Source organism: Aphelocoma coerulescens, chromosome 17 (assembly GCF_041296385.1).
Source record: "Aphelocoma coerulescens isolate FSJ_1873_10779 chromosome 17, UR_Acoe_1.0, whole genome shotgun sequence".
In the NCBI taxonomy this organism is placed as follows: Eukaryota; Metazoa; Chordata; class Aves; order Passeriformes; family Corvidae; genus Aphelocoma; species Aphelocoma coerulescens.
In genome coordinates, this window is record NC_091030.1 from 4,886,517 (window position 1) to 4,909,538 (window position 23,022).

The window sequence follows — 23,022 nt, forward strand, 5'->3', positions numbered from 1 at the left end:
GGAAAGGGGGGTAAGAAAGACAAAGAGTAAAGAGCTCTATAGCATTCACATCCCTGCCAAATCAAATGAAGCAGTTATGGCAGCATGTTCAGTGTACCCTACTGGCCAAAGCCGGCCCATCATAGACCAAATCAACTGGCGTTGCCTTGGTCAGTTTTTGGATGGCTTTTACTGGCAGGACTTGACTTGAGATCTTTTTTCCCTGAGAAACCTTGGAGCCTGCTTTAAGACAGATGAGGACTCAGCTGTTAAAATGTGACAGCTGAGCACACAGCCTGTGTTTAACTGCTGCTCATACTGCAGGCACTTCATTCTTGCTGCATGGTGAGTCCAAATTTTGTCACTACTTTGCTTTTTATTTTAATTTCTTTTCTCCTCAGGGAGATGAAGGACCCTTAGGACCACCAGGAGTCCCTGGTCCAGAGGTATGTTTCAGTCATTTACTCACTCAGTTATTACCAGCTCTGATGACCTTGCAATGGAATTGTAGTAAAATTCTCATAAAACTTCAACCCCTCCTGGTTTGGGAAGTTAATCTGCCCTGCTATGAATTTTTTGTCTTGTCCAGGACTTGATTGATTGCTTGATCCAGGATGGCTGAAAGTCCAAGAAGTCTCTTGCACAGGGTGTTGAGTTTATGACTTGCCTAAAGTCTCAGACCCTGAAAAACCCTCTAATGTTTAAACAGTTCATCCTCAAGATAAATGACATTGACTGGAAACCATCTCTGTAACCAGCCCTGATGTTTCTTCCTTGATTTATAGTATTTTTCAATGAGTAGAGGAAAAAGAAAGAAAAAAGACTGGACAGTTATAGAGAGTCCTTTTGATCTCTGTGATGTATCACAGACACACAGTTAGAAGAAGCAAAAAGAACATTGTCATATCCTTGAACTTGCCAGCTCAGAATTTTGTAATGGGTCTGTACATAATTGTCACCTCAGGATAGTAAAATATCCTGAAAATTGGTAATAGGTGGATCAGAAAATGAATGTTTTATCTTTATCTTTTATCTTACAAGCCTGTAAGCTGCACCTGTGACCAAAGCAGCTGCAAGCTTTTGATGTTTATGGTTTTTCCATGTATTCCAGGGTCGATCTGGTCGGAAGGGATTTCCAGGAACACCTGGTCCCAGTGGTCCAAAGGTAAGAAAAGAGTTTGTTCCTGATCAGGGAAGCAGTGGGCAGAAGAGAGGAAAGGAAGAGGGAAATGTCTTTTCTCACTTTTACCACTCTCCCAGGTATTCATTCCAGAAAGAACAAGAAAACTGAGGGTTCCTCTTTTTCTCAGGGTTTTGGGGTCTCAGCTTCTGCTTCTTTCTTCAAAAAGAATGATGGTGCATTTTTAAGCCATTATAAACAAGTGTGTTCCTCCTTTGATATTAACCAACTCCTCCCTCCATCATCATCTCATTTTCCATTGCTTCTCCATGGTTTTGTTCTAAAACAATGCACATCATTCCTATCTTTGCTGCCTAATCATCAGCAGGAGCCATCCCAGGGCAGTGCTCTCCACAAACCCACACTCAAAAGGAAAGAGAAAAACCGAAAAATAACAACCTCTTCAAACAGTAAATAGCAAAAATGTGGTCTGGCAGCACATCTGGAGTATCTGCCTACTGAGAAAATACAGCTGCTGTCCTGGAGACACTGCTGGTTACTGGCGAGCCTGGCCTCTGGACAGCCCATCCAGGGGCACTCTGACTGCCTCCATGTGCTGCCACAGCTGCCCTTATCCCTGGTGGGTTTGAAATCCTTCTCCTTCTGCTTTCTCCTTCACCCCTCATCATTTTCATGCTCTGAACTCCTCCTTCCTGCACTGGGATTTATCTCACGTAGGTTCTTGCTGTGGTTTTCCTGTGGATGCTCCATGTGACGGTAACCTGTGCCTGTCTGAGGTTTTATAACAACAGAATCAGGGCGCAGCATTGCCTGGGAGTATTTGAGTTGTTGTTTCTTCTTATGCCTTTGTAAAACTTTGGGATGAAGTAACCAGGACTAGGCCAGGCCTATGCCACAGGGCAGTAGACATCTTATGTTTCAATGTGGTTCTCTGGAGGTTATTTTTCTACAGCAGGACCAGCTTTAGGAGCATTTTGCTCCAGAAGAGCAAGTGTTTGCTCCGTGTTTGTGTCAACAGTGTTTCTTACTTTGGATTATCTTCCAAGTCACAGTTGGTTTTGTAAAATGTTGTTTATCACAGATTTACCCTGATTCACACACAGCAGCCCAAATCATGGGCGTACAAAGAGCCCAAGGTCTGGCTGGCAGCACCAAGTTACCCATGTGCCCTTGTCTCCTTGTCCTGCAGGGTGAGCCAGGAAACCGTGGCCGACCAGGGAAAGTTGGTGAGCAGGTAAATTCCTTATTTTCCTTGTCTCTTTGATGATCTCCTCTGTACAATGTGTCCTGGGTGCCCAGAGTGCCCACAGAGGGCAGTGGCCAGGGACTCCAGCTTCCACTCCAGTGGACAGGTGCTCCAGCTTCCAGGCTTTGCCAATGCAGGTTTTAAGGGTAGGATCCTCTGCTTTGGGTGCTACGTTGCTTTCACTTCCCCTGGATTTTTGGGGACTAGAGGAGATAGCAGCTGAAGGAACCAGACCCTGGGGAAGAGTGACACTGAGCTGCATTTTGTTGTAATTCCACAGAGAAAATTCTGCTGGTATAGCCCAGGACATGCATTATCCCTGTAGGCTTCGGGGGAACCACAGGCATCAAGGAAAGAGCAACAATTGTTCCCACGTCTCTATGATTGAAACCAACAAATTTGTCCACCAACAACCCTGAAATTGAAGCCACAGAGCCTCCAGCATGTTCTGTGTGTTCCTGCATGACCACACGGAGCTGGCTGTAGCAGCTGGTCCTTGCACTGTGGGTGTTGCTTCTCACCACTGCTGTCTTTCCCAACACTTTCCCTGCTGGATGGTCAGCACACTTGGTTTGGTTTGGTTTAGCTTGTCGGCCTCTCTGGCTCTTCTTTGCTCTGTATGCAACAGCTGGGGGCCACTTCTTCCAAGGGTTTCTGACCAAGCAAGTCTAAAAAAGCCAAGGTGGATCCTTTTCAGTACCAGCAGTCTGATACCAGCCTCAGTATATATCAAAGGTGGTTATTTCTATTTGGAAATTAGAGCCATTTCTGTGTTACGGTTGTTAATTTGCTCCATGAAGAGCAGCTACTGAAGGAGCAAAGTTGTTCCCCATATCTGAGTTCCAGTTGCAGCTTTATCAGATTCTGCACGATCTCAGGCAACACTTCCCAGTGCTTTGTGCCTCAGTTTCTCCTTCTGTGGAAGGCGTGAGACAGCCTTGAGCAGTGCTTAGCCCAGCGCCTCCTGTTCTGAAGTGGCACCTGTGGATACAGTAAAAAATGAATATTTAGAAGTGCTTTGATATCCTTAACCAGACATTGTCCTTGAAGGGCAAAGCATCATTAGGATTATTATTCTTTAACTTCCCTCAGGACTGACCTTGGATGAGAACTCTAGGCACTGTTCATCGAAAAGAAAACACAGCTGGCCTCTGCTGACACTGAAACCAGTGCAGTAGTAGGAAAGCTGCCTGTGTTATTCTTAGTCAATTAGTCTCTGTCTAGAAGTATCACCCAGAAAGTTTCCAGTTCCAAACCAGTCAAGTCATTAGAACAAAAATGTCTCGCCAGACTAATGAGAAATAATCTCGTCTCCCATCACACCTCCTCTGAACAATGCTGGAGTGTTGGAGTTTCCTTCCCCCCTCCACTTAAACTTCAGCAGTTGGTGTTGGGGCTGGATTGGTTTTTTGCAGAGCCCTGAGAGGATGGGCCCGGGCCCTTGGCACTGAAGACACCATCACCTCACCATGTTTTCTCTCGTGGAGACCCTGATGTTTTCTGTTCCACAGTAAGGGTGGTCACACTTCTCAGTCCTGCTGCTCTGCCTGACGAATGGGTTCTCTCAGAGTAGAAAACCTCAGCATAACAGCACGAGAAGAGATAAGCCATCCATCTCATTGGAGATTTCTTCCCTTTCTTAGGAACATCTGTTTAGGAAAACATGGGAGTTTCTGTAAGGTTTCCAGTGATACTTGAGCTCTCATTGAAAAATGAGGTTTTAAGCCACAAGGCAGTCCCTGATGTGTTGTTTTTCCATTGCAAGGACACAGACTCGGGAAGATCATTCATTAGATGCTTGTTGTCTCCATGTACTGGAAGGATTCCAGCTGCTGGGCACCCCAGTACCCTGGAAATATGTGGGTTAACCCTTCCTTGCCTGTAGATGATGTCAGAAGGATGTGAAGAGGAATATGGGGCCTCTGGCCAAGGAAGCCACCAGCCTTCCAGTCCCAGAGCTGGGAATGCACAGCCAGAGGATGTCACCAAAATGTCCATGTTGAAGGTCAGAGAGACCTGTGGGAAAAGTAACCCCCTGCAGCAGACAGGAAGGTGCTGCCATCCCAGCAGCGCCCTGCTTGGCACTAGAAAATCCCAGTGAAGAGTTGTGCTAGCTGAAAGAGACCTTAATTAACTTATGTCCTTAATGGGACTGGGGAGGTCCTGTCATAGCAGGAGCAGCTGTTTGAGTCCTTTCCCCTGTACAAGAAGTGACAGCCCTGCTCACTCACAGGGCTGTGTCAGGGTCAGCCACGCACCCATCGCTCTGTGCTGGGAAGGATGGCCAAGGCTCCTTGGAGGTCTCTTGTCCTTTAAGGTCAAAGTATGTTGTCTCAATATCAGTGTTCTAGGATAATTTGTTAAAGGACACCAGCACCAGCTCCTTCATGTTTTTCCCCCTCTGAAGGAGGAGGGGGTGTAATGCCAGGTTTGCAGGCGGGGTCTGACATGAGCAGCTCCTGATTGTCTTGGCCAAGGTCAAGAGGGTCACCAAGAACCGAGCAGGGAATTGCACTGGTGTTTCCCATACCTTAGCACTGCTCCTTTCCCAGCCCATTTACTTTCTCCTCCAGGGCATCTCTGACCTCCAGACATCTCGGTCAGGGATTTTCAGGCACTGTGGTGTTCACAGCCTCTTTGGTGTGACACAGTGTTTCAACAGCACGTCTTCCCCTTCCCTTTCCTCACTCCCCAGGGTGGCAAGAGCCCAACGTGGTGCCAGGGCAGGGCTGAGCCTGGTGCACAGGGGGTTAAACCACATGGCTGTTCTTTGCGGGTCAGAGCGTCCTCCCTTAAACTGTGATATTTACTGTTTTACTTTCCCTTTCTTTCATCTGAATGGGAGGATTGTACATTTACTCCCTCCCATCCTTTGTCCCTGGTTTGTTTTGTTTTGAGTTCTAGCGAACCAGTAAAACAGAAAGGCCGTGATCGGTTCCCGCTGGGAGCGACTGGCGGTCCCGTCCCTGGGAGACCCTGCTCACGCTGGGCTCGCCGATCGGTTGTTTCTCTCAAATGGGCTATGATTTATGCGAGGCTTCATTGCTGACTTGCTCTCTGTTGATGGAGCCAAGAGGGGGGGCTTAATTATAACAGGGCTGGACAATAAATGGGGAAAGCGAGACAGGAGTTAGGAATTACAACCCACCAGTCCCCCCTCCTTTCCTTCCCCCCCCCCCCCCCCAAGCCCCCAGCAACTTTTTAACAATCTCCATCTCTTTTCCGCCATGCCCTTGGCTGGGGAATACAGCAGACTGAATCATGAGCGACATGCTGAACTCCCGTCTAATATAAATGTTTTACATTCCTTCCTGTATATTGTGGGCCTTTATCCGGGCAGCCACCGCTGCTGGGACTTCACGTGCATCATTACACACACTGCCTGGAGTCATGTTTGATGCAGGCCCTCTTTTCAACCCTGGGAACCTGAGAAAAATATGTTGCACCACAGCCATTTTAGTGTAATGACCACAGTTCATGTCTGCTTTGATTAAATATTTGCCGTTGGCAGCTCTTCTGGTTCTTAAAACCTAAATCTTTCTGTCTTAAAACCTAAATCTCCTTGCCTTTAGTGTCTATCCCATTTTGGCCAGTGAAGAACATCATTACCCAATCTCCCCTGTTTTTTCTTATACTCCTGATAATTTACTGAGATTTATTTGGTGTAGACATATCTATCTCGATTTGTGTCTGCTTGCAGACACAGCAATGTTGGTTAATTTAGCCCAGAGCAGACAGTGCTGGCTGCAAACACTGCAGAGCTACTGTGCTGGAAGCAGGGTCCCTGCTCTGCATCTCATGTTCACACCATGTCTCACACAGGGAGCAGTGGCACCTTCCCCTGAGCAATACCCCAATGCACCAGCACAGGCAGAATTTTCCCTGGGTTTGGAGTGAAATGTTGGCTGTGCTCCCCTTCTATCCCAACACTGATCTGTGCAGCAGGGCCAGTGTTGGCCATGCCAGCGGGTTTCTGCACAAGCTGCCGTAACAAGCAGCACATCTGTGACAGCCCAGGGAGTCTCAGGAGGGCATTGGGGGCTCTTGGTGTGCTCAGATCCCTGCAAACCCCTCTGCAAAGCACCAGCAGGCCAGCTTGGGAAGCATCACCAGTACATCTGGCTTTGTGATCCAGATTCCTGAGAGACTTTTTAGGGTGGAAGAAGATGCTGCTATGGACAGTGAGTCTGAAGGTTGGCCTTCAAGCCTGAGCTTGGATATGCAGCACCCCGTGGAAGGGAGTTTGAAACAGTCTTGCTCTGAATGGTACCAACACTTGCTGCAGAGCAGGGATCCTTCTTCTGCAGGGACTGGCCTAAGGAACCAGACATTTCTTAAAGAGCATATTCCCAGGAGGGAGAGTTCTGTGGTTTTCCAAGAAATTGGAAATGAACAAGAGACGTATTCTTTCTTGCTTTATTCTGTATTTTTGGCTAGCAATGCATTTCCCTGTTGCATCTCATTGCTTTGCCATTCTCTGACATAACATTTCCCTTCTTCATGGCCTTGGGCTATTGGAAAAATTCAGAAATTGGATGCAGTTGTGTACCTGCACTTGTGTCTAACTGAAAGAACAATTGATCCAGCAGCCTTCAGCAATGCCACCCAGTGGCAACCTTGCACAGGCAGATGTTGCAGACTTTCTGCTCTCCCATTGATTCCTGCACTGGGCAATCTGTGCCGAGTCCAGCTCTGCTCGCACGTGTCTGGTCCGTGTAGCCTGGCCATGATGACACTCTTGTGCTCCAGACTGCCTCAGCTTCAGACTCAAAGGCCATTTCAAAGCAAAGACCATTTCAGAAAAGTTGGTGACACCCCTAAAGGATAGTAGAGCTTTTCTGTTTGTCATCCCATGGCTAACTGGTATTTCCATCATGACACAGTGGCCTGCCAGTTCCTTGGACATCATCTCTGGATGAATTTCTAACACAAGCATCTAAGTTCAGGCTCTGACATACCCACTGGGCTCTTTGCCTTCTCTCATGAGTGTTTCCAAGTACTTTTTACCTGGATGTTGCTCCCACACCAGAGTGACAAGTGCCACTCACAGCAGAGTGTGTGGCTGCTCCCTGCAAGAGGCAAAGCCGGCTGAGCATTCCAGTGAGCGATGCCTTTGTTGAGCCCATCAGCCTGTCTCAGTGAGGAGCTCCTGTCTCCAGAGATCTCAAAGGATGGCATTTAATTGCACCACATGAGGAATATTAAAGCATGGAACCTCTCAGTGTTTGGAGCCAGAAGCTGTTCCCTCTAAAAGTCATTGGAGAGTGACCTATATTGTGATTTCTGTCTTGGAATGGGTCTGCTGAGTCTCACTCACGCAGGAATAGGATGAGGCTGATTATTTTGTGTTACATCTCTACATTGTGAGTGTAACTTCATGGAAAGGGAGAGGCTTTTGGTGACAGAGGTTGCACAGCCTGTGCTGTGCTGCTGGTTGTGCAGAGGTTGCACAGCCTGTGAGGATGCTGCTCCAGGCGCTGTGTGCTCCTCTGTACCTGGGCACAGTGTCACCTCACACTGTCACTGTACAGGTGTAAACAGACCCTCAGCAAGGCACAGGCTCCAGAGAGCTCCTCTAAGAACTGCACACATCTCAGGCCAGCCATGAACAGGGGAAGCAAGACAGAAGGAGTACAGAGAGGAAACTTTTCCTTCTTTTCTTGCTGTTCCCTCAAAACGGAGACAGTTGGGTGAAAAGCTTGCCCTTTCCTGAGAACATGTTCCAAAAGTTGCCTTGCTGGTGTACCTTTTCCCCCATGGTGTTTGTTCTTGCATAGAGGAACCTCACAATTTATTTTGAAGATTTCAAATTATTCTAAGAAAAAGAAGAGCACTGTGATACCACTGGAAAATCCATCCCCTGGCTCCCACTTGCTCAGCAGCCACCCCCCAGCACCAATCAGACTGCTGCCTCAAAACAAACAAGCTGGGGCACAGCTTCCTTTGACACCACCCATGCAAAGTGTGGGCAGGTTGTGAAGTGTCTCAACAGGAGATTAATCCTTTTAGCTCACTGGAGGAACTAAATGTAAATCTCTGTTTCCCAGTGACCCTTTCTGGGGCTCAGGACAAGGCCATGGGAATGCACAGTGAGAGCAAATGCCCGCAGTGGCAGAGAGGATGGTCCCTTGCATCTCCAGAGCCAGAAACCACTGGAGCTGGTAGGGAGGCTGCTACATGTTAATTCTCAGGAATCTTTGCTTGAGATTGCGTCTGTTTCCATCTTCCTAATTAAAAGCAGTTCTGTTTGCCTCTTCGTTATCCCAAACGTTGTTAAAACCTGAGCTTAGACTGGAGGTTTGTTCCAAGATGGTTTCTGGGTAGTGTGTGAGATCCACTGCCCTGCTGGCCCCTCTGGCTGCGGGGACCTTTATTTCCTACTGGCATCCCACCAGCACGACACTATCCAGGGCAAAACTAGTCTGCACAAAGGGCTGAGGCAGCTTGGATTAACCCAGAGGAAGTCTACCCAGTCCAGCAGCTAAAATGATGGTAAGTCTCTGTGCAACCCAGGAGCTCCTGCTGCAGATGCTCTTGGGGAAACTTTTGGGAAAAGCTCGCAGAATAAAGCCACACTATGGACTCGGTCTTTCTATGAAACGTGCTTCGTTCATCCACTATGCTGTGTGTTGTGGTTCTTGCAGATCCTCATGCTGCCATTCCAGCTGGCGCCTAAAGCAGAACCAGCTGTGGAGTTAGACATTCCCATGGCTGGGAGCAACTCCATCCACTCTGGTAGCCAGTAGGAATTACTGAGCATTATACGAGGGATGGTGTGCTATTGTAACCAGCAAGGTGGACCAAAGGAACTGTTTACTTTCTCAGCAAATAAAAACTGAAAATTAATTGTGCTCTTCTCTTTCCTCAGGGTCTAATGGGTTTCATAGGTCCAGTGGGGGAGCCTGGAATAGCAGGAGAAAAGGTAGGATTGCTTGCAATGAAATGGTTGTTGTAACTTTTGCAGGATGAGGAAGGCTGGGGCGGGAGAAAGGTTGTGGAGATTTAAGTTGTCATGTGAGTGCAACACCCAGCTGGGAATGGAGCACATCCAGGGTGTCTGAGCTAGACTAGGACCAGGCCAAAACCATCCACTTCTCATTCAGGAATTAACATGCGCTGCCCTCCAGGGAGGTGCTGTCAAATAGTCTTTGAAAAATTAACTTTTCTCATTCATAACATGCCAGATGGTTTGTATTTAACAGTCAGCTCTGGTTTTTATGGGAATGAGGGATCCATCAGCCCTGTGTTGCTGGTCATGGGAGGAGTCCATGGGATTGAGGTTGCAGATTTGTGCAGAGGTGTGCTCTGGGTTGCCAGAGGGGTCACACAGGGCCAGGGCTGAGCCTGCATTGAACAGGAGGTCTCAGCAATTTCTCAGGTGTCCAAGAGTGCAGCCACTCATCTAAACAAAGGCTGGTCCAAATATTTCCTTTTTTATCTGATGAGGACCATCCAGTCTGGCTGCCCCTGACTGCTTTGGGCACACTCAGGGTTGGTGCCCTCTTGTGTGCAGTACAGACACACACCTCTTCCAGGGTGAAAAAAAGGGCTTTATTTCACATAAAAACATAAAAGGACATTAAATTGTTCTCTATTAGAGTGTAAACTTTTATTTGGAAGCAGCTCCCAAAGACAAATCATATGTGTCACTCATTGTATTTCACTTGCATGCTGCTGGTTTTTGTTGGTGGTTTAATTATTCACAGTGCAGCCATAAAGATAGTGAAGAGCATAAAACGATGCATTCCACACATCAGTGCTCTCTTTCTCACTTTTATTGCTTTAAGCCCTGTCCTCTGGGTAATGATGTAAAGACTCTGTGACAGTTATACTGTGTTTGCTGCAGATCCATTTTATTGTCTGTCCACAGCAACCTTTGGAAAGGCCTTTCCATCCTGTGGGCCCTGGTGGGGCAGTAGCAGAGTCAGCCTCAGTCCAAGCTGTCAAGGGCCATGAGACCTAAAAAGAATGACATGATGTGGGCTGCATTTTAGAGAAGGAAGGCAGAGGAATAAAGAGTCTGTGATGTGTCCAGGGTGGTTACACAGAAAATTGGTGCCTGAGTGAGCTGTCTCATTGGCAGCTGCAGCCCTGAATTGAACGAGGGATAAGGTGTTAGCCATGCAGGAGATGTGGGAAGATCTTTTTCTCCATTCCATTAAATTAACATCCATCCCTCTGCCTTCCATGCCAAAGTCTTGACCACATGAGCTATCCCCAACTTCCAGATCAGCTCTGTAATGTGATGATGTTATATTGGTGTCAAGGCAAACCCGGGCTGTCCTTTGAAAATCTGCCTTTGGAGATCCTCAGCACAGCTGGGATTTCCATGAGGCTTTTCTACCAGGGCAAACTTAGGGATGACAGAAATAGCTATCATCAAATCAAAACCTCAACCAGGCCTCCAGTTGGCATAGTATCCTACAGCTTACTATGCTCTTGTGAGCTAAATGAAGTGGGAAATATGCTTTCATTAGACATAGCTGAGTCAGCAATCTCCATCCTGAGAGCTGCAAAACTTAAGACTGAAGCCAGTAGAATCCAAAGATTATCAAAGAGAACAATACAGTTAATACACACTTAATAAAATCCATCCATTCAGGGAGAAAAAAAAAATCCGTACATTGGTTTACAAGGGCCAGCTGGTGACAACACAAACTGGGGTTTGTTTTTAATAAGCTCCTTAGAGCCCAGAAAATATTTGCCCTTACACTTTTTGCTGCTGGAAGGTAGGTCAGATTTTGGGCGTAAACTAATTGGCAGCATTTTCTAAATCCTCCTTCCTCATCCCCCTGAGCACACAAACCTAACAGACCTAATTCCCAGTGCATCCCTGGGGCTGGAGGGAGAGTACAGACAGTTGTGTGGGAATTGCCACCATCTCCCAAAGAAGCTGTCGATGTCCCATTGCTAAAACCACACCTTCATGTCACCCTCACGTCAGCAGGTTGTGGTGGTGCTTGTGGGGGCTTAACCATCTTGTCTCCTACTTTTGGGTCAAGGATGTATTCATGGGAAGTGAGATGGTCTGCATGTGGGGATTAGTAAGACTTTTGCAATGAGTAAGTGATGTTTTGGTACATTAAGTTTTTTAACAGCTTGTTTTAGAAGGGGTCCTATCTTCAGGGTGGGCTGGGGAGTCATCCAGCTCTGAGCCCCTCATAAATCAGACCTCCAGGTCATTGTTGCTGGCACTGTGGTCTCAGTATGAGCCACAGGACAGGGAGTTCCCCCAAAACACCCACAGTCTCCCCTTAAAGCACCAGGCAGCATGTGTTTTTTCTGACTTGATTCCCTGCTCTCAGCAGGGCCTTGTGAAAACAGATTTCAAATCCATGGCTCTGGAAACGCCAGCACACGTAGGGATTGTGATTGTGCAGAACAGGCATGTCACGCCTTGGGTGGGAAGGGCTGGAGATTTCCTTGGGTTCAGTCCTAGCACTGTTTGGAATTGAAGATGGTGGGCCTGTTTCCTTCATACCTTGGTGGTTTTGATGGTAAGAGTAAAGTCCCCTCTCTTGGGATATGGAGGATAAGTTAATTCCTGCAATCCTTCCACTACTCTGATGAGAGGGATGGAAAGAGAGTGATTCTGGAAGCATTTCTGGTAGGATGGCATAGACATGATTTTGTGGGGTTTTTTAGTTGTTTCATTGCTCTAGATCACTCTTCCATATGCATCTGTCTCTCTCCTAGGGTGACCGTGGCTCAGTGGGACCCCCAGGCCCTCCAGGAGTCAAGGGGTCGATGGTAAGGAGTAAGTCTGCATTCTCTCGCTCTTGCAGCCGCCTCTCTGCCTCTTTCCTAGCCAAGGGTGCAGCTTTTCCTGGTCTTTTAGCTCCATGACAACAGCTGCAATTTCTTCCCATGTCTGTGGGGATGGGAATGGCCATTTGACTGACTGGATATTGGGGTGTAGCCTCAATTGTGTTCAGCAGTTTCCCCTTCAGAGCAACGCTGGGTTTCAAGGTATGTTCTGTGGCTCCATCAGCTGAGGACCTGCTGTGTCAAGTGGAGACAACCAGGAACTGAAGGATTGCCTGTTCCCAAGCATCCTGGCTCTTGAACAGACAATGCCCAGGAACAAGGACCTGTTCAAACTGCCCAGAGCAACTGGAAATACAGGGAGCTTGGGCAGCACAGTCACAGTGCCTTGCTGTGCTCTGCCATTCAGGGATCTACATTTAGGAGTTTAACAGTGGGGACCTCAGCTGGATCTTGTCCTGCTCTGACATTTGTTTCCTGTCTACTGTAGTACAAGACCAAAAGACATATTTTCATATTAATTCAGCCCATTTTCTTCTGGGCTCTTCAGAAAATCTTGCTGCTGATATCACTGGCCGGGTTGGAGCTGGGCAATTGACAGCCTGGCCATCTCCTGCCCCTGAGCAATTTTACCCTGACAAATATCAGATCTGCCTGACCTTGCAAGCAGCCAGCAATGCCTTTTTTCCTGTCTTCCCACTTGAAGGAAGAAGGGCTGTGCAGATTGTGGACATTCACAGCAGGCATGTTCTTCTTCCTTCCCTTTTAGGGACACCCTGGTATGCCAGGAGGAGTGGGTTTTCCTGGGGTCCCTGGACCAACAGTAAGTAAAGGCTATCATCACCTTGTCATACCACATCCTGGGCATTCACGGGTTAAGTCAAGCAAGTGTATTGCAGTTTATTTGAGTTTGATATGAGCAAGAGATATGAGGAAAGGGATGGGACATGGGTGGGAGCAACATGGAAAGAGATGCAAAAAAGCACAGAGCTTAATTCAAAATTTTGTAACCTATTTCCCTAAGGAAGGATGCAAAAGTCACAATCCAGCCTCAAACTTTTAGCAGGACACAAGCTCCCTAGTTCAAGGTATTCTAGGCTGGGAATGGTTGGCAGTGTGGTGACCACACCATCTGATATAGTGACGTATCACAGTCATTTATCACAGTCATTTATCACAGTGACCACGCCATGCAGTGTGACTGTCATGCATGGTCAAAGCCCCTGCTGGCATGAGAGGAGCAGCAGAGCAGCTCCCCCAGACAGACCCTCCATCTGGACAGGCTCATCTGGCACGCTGCAGCTGCGGCTGGAGCACGCAATCGCCGTGGAGGCAGATTTTAGCCTGGCTCCAGTTTCCCACAGCTGTTGTTTAGATGGAGCTCGGGCTCTCCCAGAAGCACAAGTGCCACTGGAGCCAACAACAAGGCAGCCCTGAGTGGGTGCAGGGAATGGATTTTGCTCAGTGTGTGAATTCCCACAGTGCTGGTAATTGGGAGGAAGATCACTGCAGTGAAATGCTCGGGCGGTGCCAAAGGTGTGGCCTCCAAACCGGGCTCAGCTCTGCCGCTGCCAGGAGCTCCAGGAGGCTCTGGGTGCACTGGCTGCAGGCAGCTGCTGCCTGGGCACAGATTGTGCAGAAGGCAGTCAGTGGAGGTGAGGAAAAGAGAAAATCTGAGGTCAAGCAGCATCTCAGGGTGACCCATCTCTGCCTGGAGAGCAGCAACATGGCACCAGCCCGGTCCTTACAATAAAAGCAGCACAATGCCACCTCGGCCCCCAGCGCTGAGCTGCTCTGTGGCCCCTCGTGGCAGCACTTGCTGTTGACAGAAGCCTAGGAGGCATCTGGATATCTGTAGATGACCCATTTTTAGCAACTTTCTGCCATGTTAGCTGCTACAAGACTTGGGGACAGCTGGAGCATTGGGCTCCCTCCTGCTCTGGGCCTGTGAGCACCCTTGGCCAAGGCAGTTTCTGTGCTGGTCCTGTGGCAGAGAGCTCCAGCCCTGAGCACCATCCCATGCACCACTAAATGCACCTTCAAGTGAGACCAAATTTTGTCTATCTTCACTGGGGCATAACAATAGTTATGAGCTGAGGCATCAGATCCAGGTGGAGATACCAAAACATCTTGGCAAAGCTCTGAGAGCTGAGACCATGCCCAGGTCCTTCCACTGCCTTCAGTTCCCTCTTCTCCTGCAGGCAAATAACAAGTTCATCCAAGCAAATGTTTGCTCCACAACTGCATTTTAAAAAGTCATAATTCAATAAGCCAAACTTCCCCACAGAGCCAGTAAATCAAATAATCCCCTAATATCAAATCCCCACTCATTAACTCCAGCTGTTTTTCCACCAAACATTCCTTATTTGCCTTTCAAGCCAGACCTGAGGCATGCAGTTGTTGTTTGTCCTAAACTGTTAAAATCTTTGAATGAGCCTTAGCAGTGATGGCTGATTAATTCAACAAAGGATGACTGGAAATGGGAAGCAAAGGTATAGTCAATGGTAGGAAGCTTTGCCCTTGGTTTCAGTTTACTGAGGCTTGTGAATTCCTTCTTCCTCTTCTTACCGTTATGGTGCATCTTTTGTGTTAATACACAGGTTTGAAAATAATGTGTATACATAAAAGTATTAAAGGTCACTTTTCTTCTCCTAAACAGTTCCTTGAAATTCCAGCAGGGTATCTAGCTGTTCCCTCAATATTTGCCATTACAATGAATGTTTCTGTTCTTGTACTTTCATAAGCTATTTGGGATAGGCTGAGACTTTCAGAGAAGATTCCAAATACCAACTAAGAATTTCATTTCAGGACATGGTTAGCATAAAAATCTCTATAAAACAGGCATCTGACACATCCACTGCCTGTGCCAGTCACCACTGTCCTCACTACCAAAACTGAGATGTACTGTGATCACAAATACAGTTACAGTGAACTGACTTTTCCATCCTGAGTGAGAACAGCTCAGCATTTGTATCCTGAACTTACATGCCATGCACAAAGATATCTCCAATACAAAAGCAAAATCTTCATAAATGGTAGTGGTAGGAGCAGTAGGAGGTTCACAGTCCAATTCTGTTCTGATTCGTGGTGGAGTTTGCAGAGCTGACAGTTGGTAAAAGCTATTAATATATAAATAGCCGCATTTGATGCGGAATATTTGAGAGAGTAAGGAGTGAATGTGTCATTTTGAGGTTTTCTTTTCTGACAGGAGAAAGGCACTAACTTTAAGTATCAGGTTTAAAAGCTGAACAGAACTAAGTCCTGTAAAATAAATATATCTTTTTTTTTTTTTTTTTTGACTCTGATAAATATTTTAGCTGGGAAAAAAAGCTGTCTTCTGCATTTTCTGTATGCATATTAATGAATCAAGTGTGTACAAATCCAGGTTAAAAGAAAACCTGAAATCTTTCTGTAACTGCAAGAAGAACAGGCTCATCCACAACACCAACAGCCCACATTAAATTAGTATCTATCTGCCAGTATCAGTATTTATGCAGCATTAACAGGGCAACAGTTACTTAAAGTCAGTGTTTGGCTGAAAAGATCAAACTTGGATACCCAAGATGATGTGTCTGATTTTGTATTTGGACATCTAAAAACCAGATCCTGGTTATTATTATTTTTGAACAGATGCTGAGGAACAGCTGCTTTTAATAGATTCAGAGGGGATTCTGGATGTTCAACGTCTCTTCACATCACACCACTGACACAGATAACAGGCTGCAGGTCATTAAGCATACAAACCTCAGCCAGGATCTTTGGCCTAAATGTTCACAGTACGAAGACAATCCATGAGTTTAAAAAAAAGGCAATTTATAGACAAGTAAACATGGCAATGTTTTTAGCAAGAGTTTAATGAACCAATCTGCTGGTCAAGGGTCTGCATCTGAGGCCCCTGCAGATCACATAGGAATGTAGGGTCTTACCAAAGCTGCTGCCTTCCTTCTCCTCCACCCTCATTTTGTTTCCTTTTTTCCCTTCCAGGGTCCAGCAGGAGCCCGTGGTGCACCAGGGATCCGAGGGATGAAAGGCCGCAGGGTAAGCACTCTCCATGAGCTTTTATCCCTCTCCTTTTTCAGCCATTGGAAAAACAATCTGGTGGTTTAGTCTGGAGGTGTGAAGATGAGCAGAAGTTGGGCAGCACCTCCACAGCCACGTTTCTGCTGCACATAAAGGCCGCGTGGTCCTTGAAACAAATCTTACCAGGGACGTGAATGCAAAGGAGGATGTGTAAGGGCAGAGGGGTGCCCAGAGTAGAGGTTATCATGGAAGTGGTCCAGCCTATCTACCATGTCAAAACACAGTTGCTTCTGGTGAGGATGATGATTTAGTTGTTTGCGGGTATAGATGGGCTGGGGGAAAGGATGGAGGTAGAAAACCAGAAAAGGTGCCTTCGTTGCTATGGGAGAAAAAGTAGCTGAGATATGAAGTGTTGTGATATAACCAGAGGCAGATGAAGGAAGAAATGTTATGTCATGACATAGAATTAAGAGAGAAGGCTGACAGAAGTGGAGCTGAGCTGTTCTACCCATGTGTTCCCTTCCAGTCTCACAGGATTGACACCTCCTGGCAGGGTTCCACAGGGATCTGAGGAAGGTGTGCTTTGCATTGCCAGTAGATCAAATTACAAGCATGTCCTGTGCCTTTCTAAGGGTTTTTCCAGCCCTGATTTTATCTGTACATACCTCAACAGTACCACCCTGTAAGCACAGGTGACTCTTCACCCTGCCTGGCAAGAGCAGCCCCCAGCCTAGTGCTGGGTGAGGTACTGCCTGGCACCACTGACAGTGCTGTGCGTTCATGTTTCTGTCAATAATGAGCTCACAGACACTCAGAGTCAGTTCTTGTGTGGCTCTCCCTGCTCTGTTTGGGTGACAGCCGACAGGACAATGACCTCTAGACCTGCCAAAGCTGCTTGTTTCCTGCCTGTGACATCCAGCCCCCGTCCCACTGAGCTCTTCAATCTTTCTTCTCCAACTGGGATATTTATTGCAGGAGCATCCCTGCTTTGGATTGTTTTTCCTTGTCCAGCTGCTTTTCAAAGTATTAATAGCAAGCATACATGGGTTCTGCTGAAGGCCCCAACAACAACATATCTTGCATTTCTCCCTCCAAGGATCTGTTTCCACATTTCATTTTCAAAGACATACACTGGAGTAAACTATACATTTTACCTACTCCCACTCTCTGCTTCTTCTGCAACTTCTGCTTGGGGGATTCAGGACAGCCAAGGATTGTGTGTTTCCCTATGCCAGAGTGAATGGTCTCTTCAAATAGCTGGGACCAGCAAAAGAAAATGGAATAACCAGCTAGGACGCTTTGTAACCATGGAGTTACATACCCTGAAACTGCTCTAAACTTTAAAATCCCATCTAGAAGGCTGCCAGTAACATCCAAGCTTGGCAGATGTTTATCATGGTTCATCTTCTAACTTGTGGCTGGGAAAAACAGCTCCCATTCCTCTGTGCTCCTTGGTGGGAAGGCCCACAGAGTTCACTCCCCAGGTCCACTTGCAAAGGGGCCCCTGTGGAGTGAGGTTCCTCTGTGCTGCACAGCAGGGATTAACTGGGCTGTCTGGGACATCCATGATCATGATGGATGAAAAACTGGAGGTGTTCCTTCGTGGCAGTCTCTGAATGGATGGTGAAAAATATCTCGAGGTAAAACTGCAGCACAGGGGTGAACAGGGAACACCTTCTGGATGAATCCAGGTTGAGAATGTGCAGGTATTGGAGAGGTGGGTCCTCTGAGCAGATTGGGTGCTTTTGCCAGTGCCTTTAATGTTTGTAGTGACAGAGAAGGAGTTCTGGAACTGCCTTCTCCCGGCTGCCAGCCAGGGATCCATCCCCATCCCTGCCACTGAGCTTCTCCTTTCAGCAGGCATCCACAGGCAATTTCAGTGTCTGGCTCTTGGGTTGTCTAAGATTCACTCACATAAACCTTCTTCAGCTTCTTACATCCATACTGGCCTCAAGTCCTCAGCCCACAAGGAAAGCTGGATTTAGATCCCAAGAAAGGAGGTTGCCTGGGACATCAGGGGCCTGCCTTTGGCTGTAGCTGGATCCAGAGAGAGGGTGTCAAATCCCCCAGGCAAATCTTGTGGAACTTCAGCTGCCACCAGCACTGTCCATGCTCAAAATGACGTATCATATAGTAGAGACCTTCAGCTTCATGGTCTGAGTTTACGTTTCCTCTCCAGATGTTCAGTCCAGCAGATCCTGTGCCAGTCACTCCCTCTGGACATTCCTCCACCGAGGAAGCCAGACTCCAAAGTGCATCTCAGCCCTGCAAACCAAGAATGCAGCAGTGGCTGTATCCTGACAGGCTGCAGTGCCCTGCAAAAAGTCACTTCAGGATGTGCAGAGCATTGAGATAGAAAGGAGGCACTGCCTGGGGGAAAGGGAGCATTAAGGAATTGATCTTACCCTAAGGACAACAGTATTGGAGAGGGGTAAAACTCTGCCTAAAGCTCTAGCAGCAAGGACGGAGCCTCTGGATCTGCTGCTAGTGCTCCTGCTCTCACCTCCCACTACTGGGCTGTGCTGTGGTGGAGATCTGGCGTTGATTGAGCACTGCAGTGATATAATCCATACAAAATTTGTGAGGCAGAGAGATACACTTTCTAAGATTGCCAGCAGAAAGGAGGAACCTGGGCTTTGCTTTGAAATTGTACAGATTTCAGTGGATATGATGTAGGGAAGTCAGCATTGTAAAAACCAGCAGATCTCCTGCCTGGAGGATTTCTGGTTTGAATCTCCCTCATTCACTTTTTCCTTCTCTTCATACTCTCAGAAGATATTCCAGGCACATAGCATCCTATGTTTGCTTACTTGCTCCTGTGATTCCGGCTCTTGCTTTACTCAGGATGGAGAAATGATCCCCCAGTTGTAATTTCAGACATCACCCTCTCTCTATCCTAGCTTCCAGAAGAGATGTAATTCAATTCAGAGTGGAAACATGAATGCGGCCCCTTCCAGATGTTTTTGGACTCCATGAGCTCTGTTTGTGGATGCTTCATTAAAGTAATTTTACTTTTGAAGGAAACGTAAATAGCAAATATGGTTTTGATTGTAAAGAACAATGGAGACTTTTTGGGGTCTGCATTTATGTTGTGATAGCTTTTATATTGTCAAGATATGTGTATTTTAAAAAGAAAAGATTTTTTTCAAATTTTAACCTTCTTTTTAGTCCTGACAGAACTATTATTCCTTCACAAGTCTTTGTTTATTCCACCAAACTGATAGTGAACAATCTTCCTCAAATGTTGTTTCCCTTCTCCTCTTCCCTAAGGAGAAGAAATTTGGACATGTGAGCCCAGGCTTATTTCCCTTCATCTGTACTCAGTGTAGCACTTGAACATGTGCTTAACATTCAGCTAGTGACAGCTATGTACATGCTTAAACCTCATTATTTAACCAAATCAAGGTTTAAATTTGGAGGCAGCTGGTCCAGCAAGCCCCTCACTCTATGTCACTTAAATCCTAAAGCACATTTCTGCTAATCAGCTTCTCACAGCAGGAAAATGTGTGGTCTCCAGCATGTTCTCCTAAGGATAATGTCATCAAAAAGACTGGGAACCTCTGTGAAAGGCTGAATATCAACCAGAGCCATGATTTTGTAACTCACATCATAAAGCTGCACCTGAAATCCTGCTGTAAGTGCCTTACCTCGCCCTATTCTCCTGGCCAAGGTGCCTGTCAATGTTTCTAGAATTTTATCCTCTCACTGCTGGGTTCTGGCTCAGATGATACAGAGGAGCTTTTCAAATCCCAAAGCACATTTCTCTTTTCCACCGTGCCATTCATTCATCCAGCTCCTGCATCAGCTGCTGCCCAGGTGAAGCCTGCAAATCCAAGATAAGGGGGAGCCCACCTGCACTCCAGACCCTTTGCTGCTCATGCCAGAGGGAAGGAATTGCTGCCTCTGCCACATGGACCCGATGCTCTCCAGCATCACCAACTGCAGGGATTTGTAAAGTGGTGTTATCTAAGCAAACCTGAAAATATTTGCCTTTCCAAGCCCAGCTGAGTTGTTGTTCATGGAGAAGTGGTGGGTATTGTTTTGCTTCCAGTGATCTTTCTAGTTGACTGAGAAAGCCTTAGAAGTGTTTGAGAAAAAGTTCGTTCCAGATCCATGGCCAGGGATGTCTCCCTTTGGCTTCACTAAAAACATCTGCTTGCTTTTTTGTTTGGCCAGACTGTGATAGCAAAATATCAATATTTGGATAACTGGGTAAGGAAGGAGATTTGGATTTCTGGAAAGGAGCTACTGGCTGCTCCTTCATGCTGCTGTTCAGAGGCTGGTCACTGTCTCTGTCTGAGCTCTGAGTAGGTGTTTAACAGGAGGAAATGCAGCGCTGCTCTACAGAAACACCTTGTTGAGTACATAGTTCTGCAGGAACGTTGTCTACTTTAGATGCAGGATATATCCCTATTGCCTCACCTGGACTGGCAAAGCCTGGAACTGAGTTCCCCTGTGTGTGTGAGCTGTTCACATCTGGCCACTATTGTAACCCCTTGTTTAGCCTGGGGTTTCTGATAGCACTGCTTGGTGTTGCTCAGCTCAGAGAAATGCTGTCTTGGCCTCCACTGACTGAGGGGCACTGAGGGTGCAAGGGGAGCCCAGGGGCTGTGCTCAGCCCTGCCTGCAAGGCCAAGCTGCCAGGTCTGCAGGGGGAAGGCACCGTGCTGTGCCTTGAGGGTCTTGGCATTGGGATGCTCCCTGGAGAGCTGCCAGGACCTCACTCACTCGTCTCTAACCAGTGTTGTCAGTAAAAGAGAGTTTTAAAGATTTAACTAATTGACTAAATGTAGCTTTTCCTGTCAGGGCAAATTAGGGGAAGCCTTTATCCCAGGTTTTAGCCCAGGAGGCTGGAGAAGATGAAGCTTGCCACATGCATTTGAGAATAGAGGGTCACTTTCTCCTTCTTTGGGTCAGATGCCGATGAGATGTGTTGTGATGGGATTAGGCAGGTGACTGCTATGAAGTGAGATTGTCCTGGCAGATCCTGCCATGCTGGTGACAGGGCTCTGCTGGAAGAGATGAGGATACTGTAAACACTTCCCCAGCTAGCCACAGCCCTCACTGAGGGCACCTGGCAGCCTCCACCTGGCTCAGAGCAGCACCAGCACTGGCAAGGACAGACTACAGAAGATGGATCTGGAGGGGCCAGATTCATTCCAGTTTCCTTCCCAACTCTAACCTGGATCATCACTGTCATTTCCATGTCCCACTTGCTTCTGATCCCTGTTCCCTCTTCCAGGCCTGAGCTACAGAATCCTTGCCCTCCACACATCCTTCCCCTGCTTCACTAGCAGGTCACCACATTATCTCATACAGTAACGATGTAATTGCACAAAATATCCAAGTGACTGCTCAAAGAGAAGGGGAACAGTTTGTTTCCCAGGGAGGATGAGCGTGTGGTTGTCAAGGGTGCTTTCCCAGAGTGCCAACACCATGCTGACACCTCCCTTCCCAGTGCAAGTCTGGGTGTTTGCTGGGTGTCCCAGTCACCCCAGGCAGCCTCCAGGATGCCTCCAGACCCTGCTCTTCTGCCACCCCAACTAACAGGGCTGCCTGACTCAAGCTGTCAGTAGTACTGCTTTTAAGTGACTTTCTGGTCTTTGTCATTGTGATTTGACGTTTATAGGGACATGGATTAATAAAACTTTTGGTCTTTACTGCTCTCTGATCTAGGGGCCAGCATGAGCCACATCACTTGGGGTGTTGGGCTGGTGAGAGGTGCTGGGACATTTGTGCAGCACAGCCCCAGCAGTGAAACACCCCTTTGTTTATGGGGATCCCATCTGGGGCACAGCCCTCTGTCTGTCTGTCCTGGAGGCCAGGCTGAGCATTCTTCAGAGCTGTGCCATACTGACAGTGCAATACAGGCTCTTGGTTATTCAATCTCTGCTCCTCTCAGCAGCACAGAGCTTTGCCAAGCGCAGTAGGAGTTTTTGCATTATTTTATATTGACAATGTTTGTCTGCTGTAATAATTTGGCTGGGGTTCCTATACATTTCTGCTGTACACTGCCTGTCTTTGTGAGTCTCTCTCTTTGCCTGTCATCCTGGAGTTGCTTTTCTAACACACTGGCTCCCTAACCCTGTTATTACTTTTGGCACTAGGTTTGCATCCCGATTAAGCACATTGGCTCCTGTTTTCCCTTTCTGCATTGGCCAGCTCTCAGAATTCCTCTTACCACTACATTCTAGCACTGCTCTTTGTTTTTATTTATTATTTATTTTGCAGTGGAGCCTAAGAGTCCCAACTGAGCTCATGAACTGATTATGAACATGATGTCTGTTAATAGTCTCTTGATATGCCCTTTTTTAACTCTTTTATTTTCTTTCACCGTGGGTCTTTATTCCCTGTCAATGTGATGCACTGGTCTCTGGGGGTCAAATGGTGCAGAGGGTTGTGTGTTCAGCTTTCCTGAAATGAGCTTAAAAGATAGCTGGTCTGTAAGGTCCCTTTCAACCCAAACCATTTTTTCTGTGATTCTATGATCATATCCTTACCTTCTTCCCAGGGCTCTCCTCACTTGGAACCCTCTGAAAGAACAAGGATGCCCTTCCTCAGTGATGCCCAAGCTGTACCAGGAACTGCTCAATTTTAGCTACTCACACCTGCTCATTTGCAGCAGGGTGTGTGTCCCACACGCCTCCCCAAGTCCCTGTGTCCACCACACGCTCACACACCTGGGAGCAGATGCTGGGCATGGCACCAGACCCTCCCCACCTCCATATGCAGGAGCACGTGCCTGGTCCTTAACAGCAGCCAGATCTTTAAATATCACATAGCTGTAGCTGAGGGCTTGGAGTTCAGCTGCCAGCAAATATGCTCTTCTCTTTGAGAGGAATTTAGGGCCCAAGACAATGTGAAGGTACTG

The 23,022-nt window shown here is 47.2% G+C and overlaps 1 protein-coding gene across 1 annotated transcript in view; it reads left to right on the forward strand.

Moving 5' to 3' along the window:
- COL27A1 (collagen type XXVII alpha 1 chain) overlaps positions 1-23,022 on the forward strand; it is a 190,635-nt gene that overhangs the window by 123,950 nt on the left and 43,663 nt on the right. Inside the window, exons 23-29 of the mRNA XM_069031565.1 lie at positions 381-425; positions 1,091-1,144; positions 2,310-2,354; positions 9,235-9,288; positions 12,063-12,116; positions 12,901-12,954; positions 16,116-16,169. Coding sequence (XP_068887666.1) covers positions 381-425; positions 1,091-1,144; positions 2,310-2,354; positions 9,235-9,288; positions 12,063-12,116; positions 12,901-12,954; positions 16,116-16,169 — 360 coding nt within the window. The remainder of the gene's footprint in view (positions 1-380; positions 426-1,090; positions 1,145-2,309; positions 2,355-9,234; positions 9,289-12,062; positions 12,117-12,900; positions 12,955-16,115; positions 16,170-23,022) is intronic.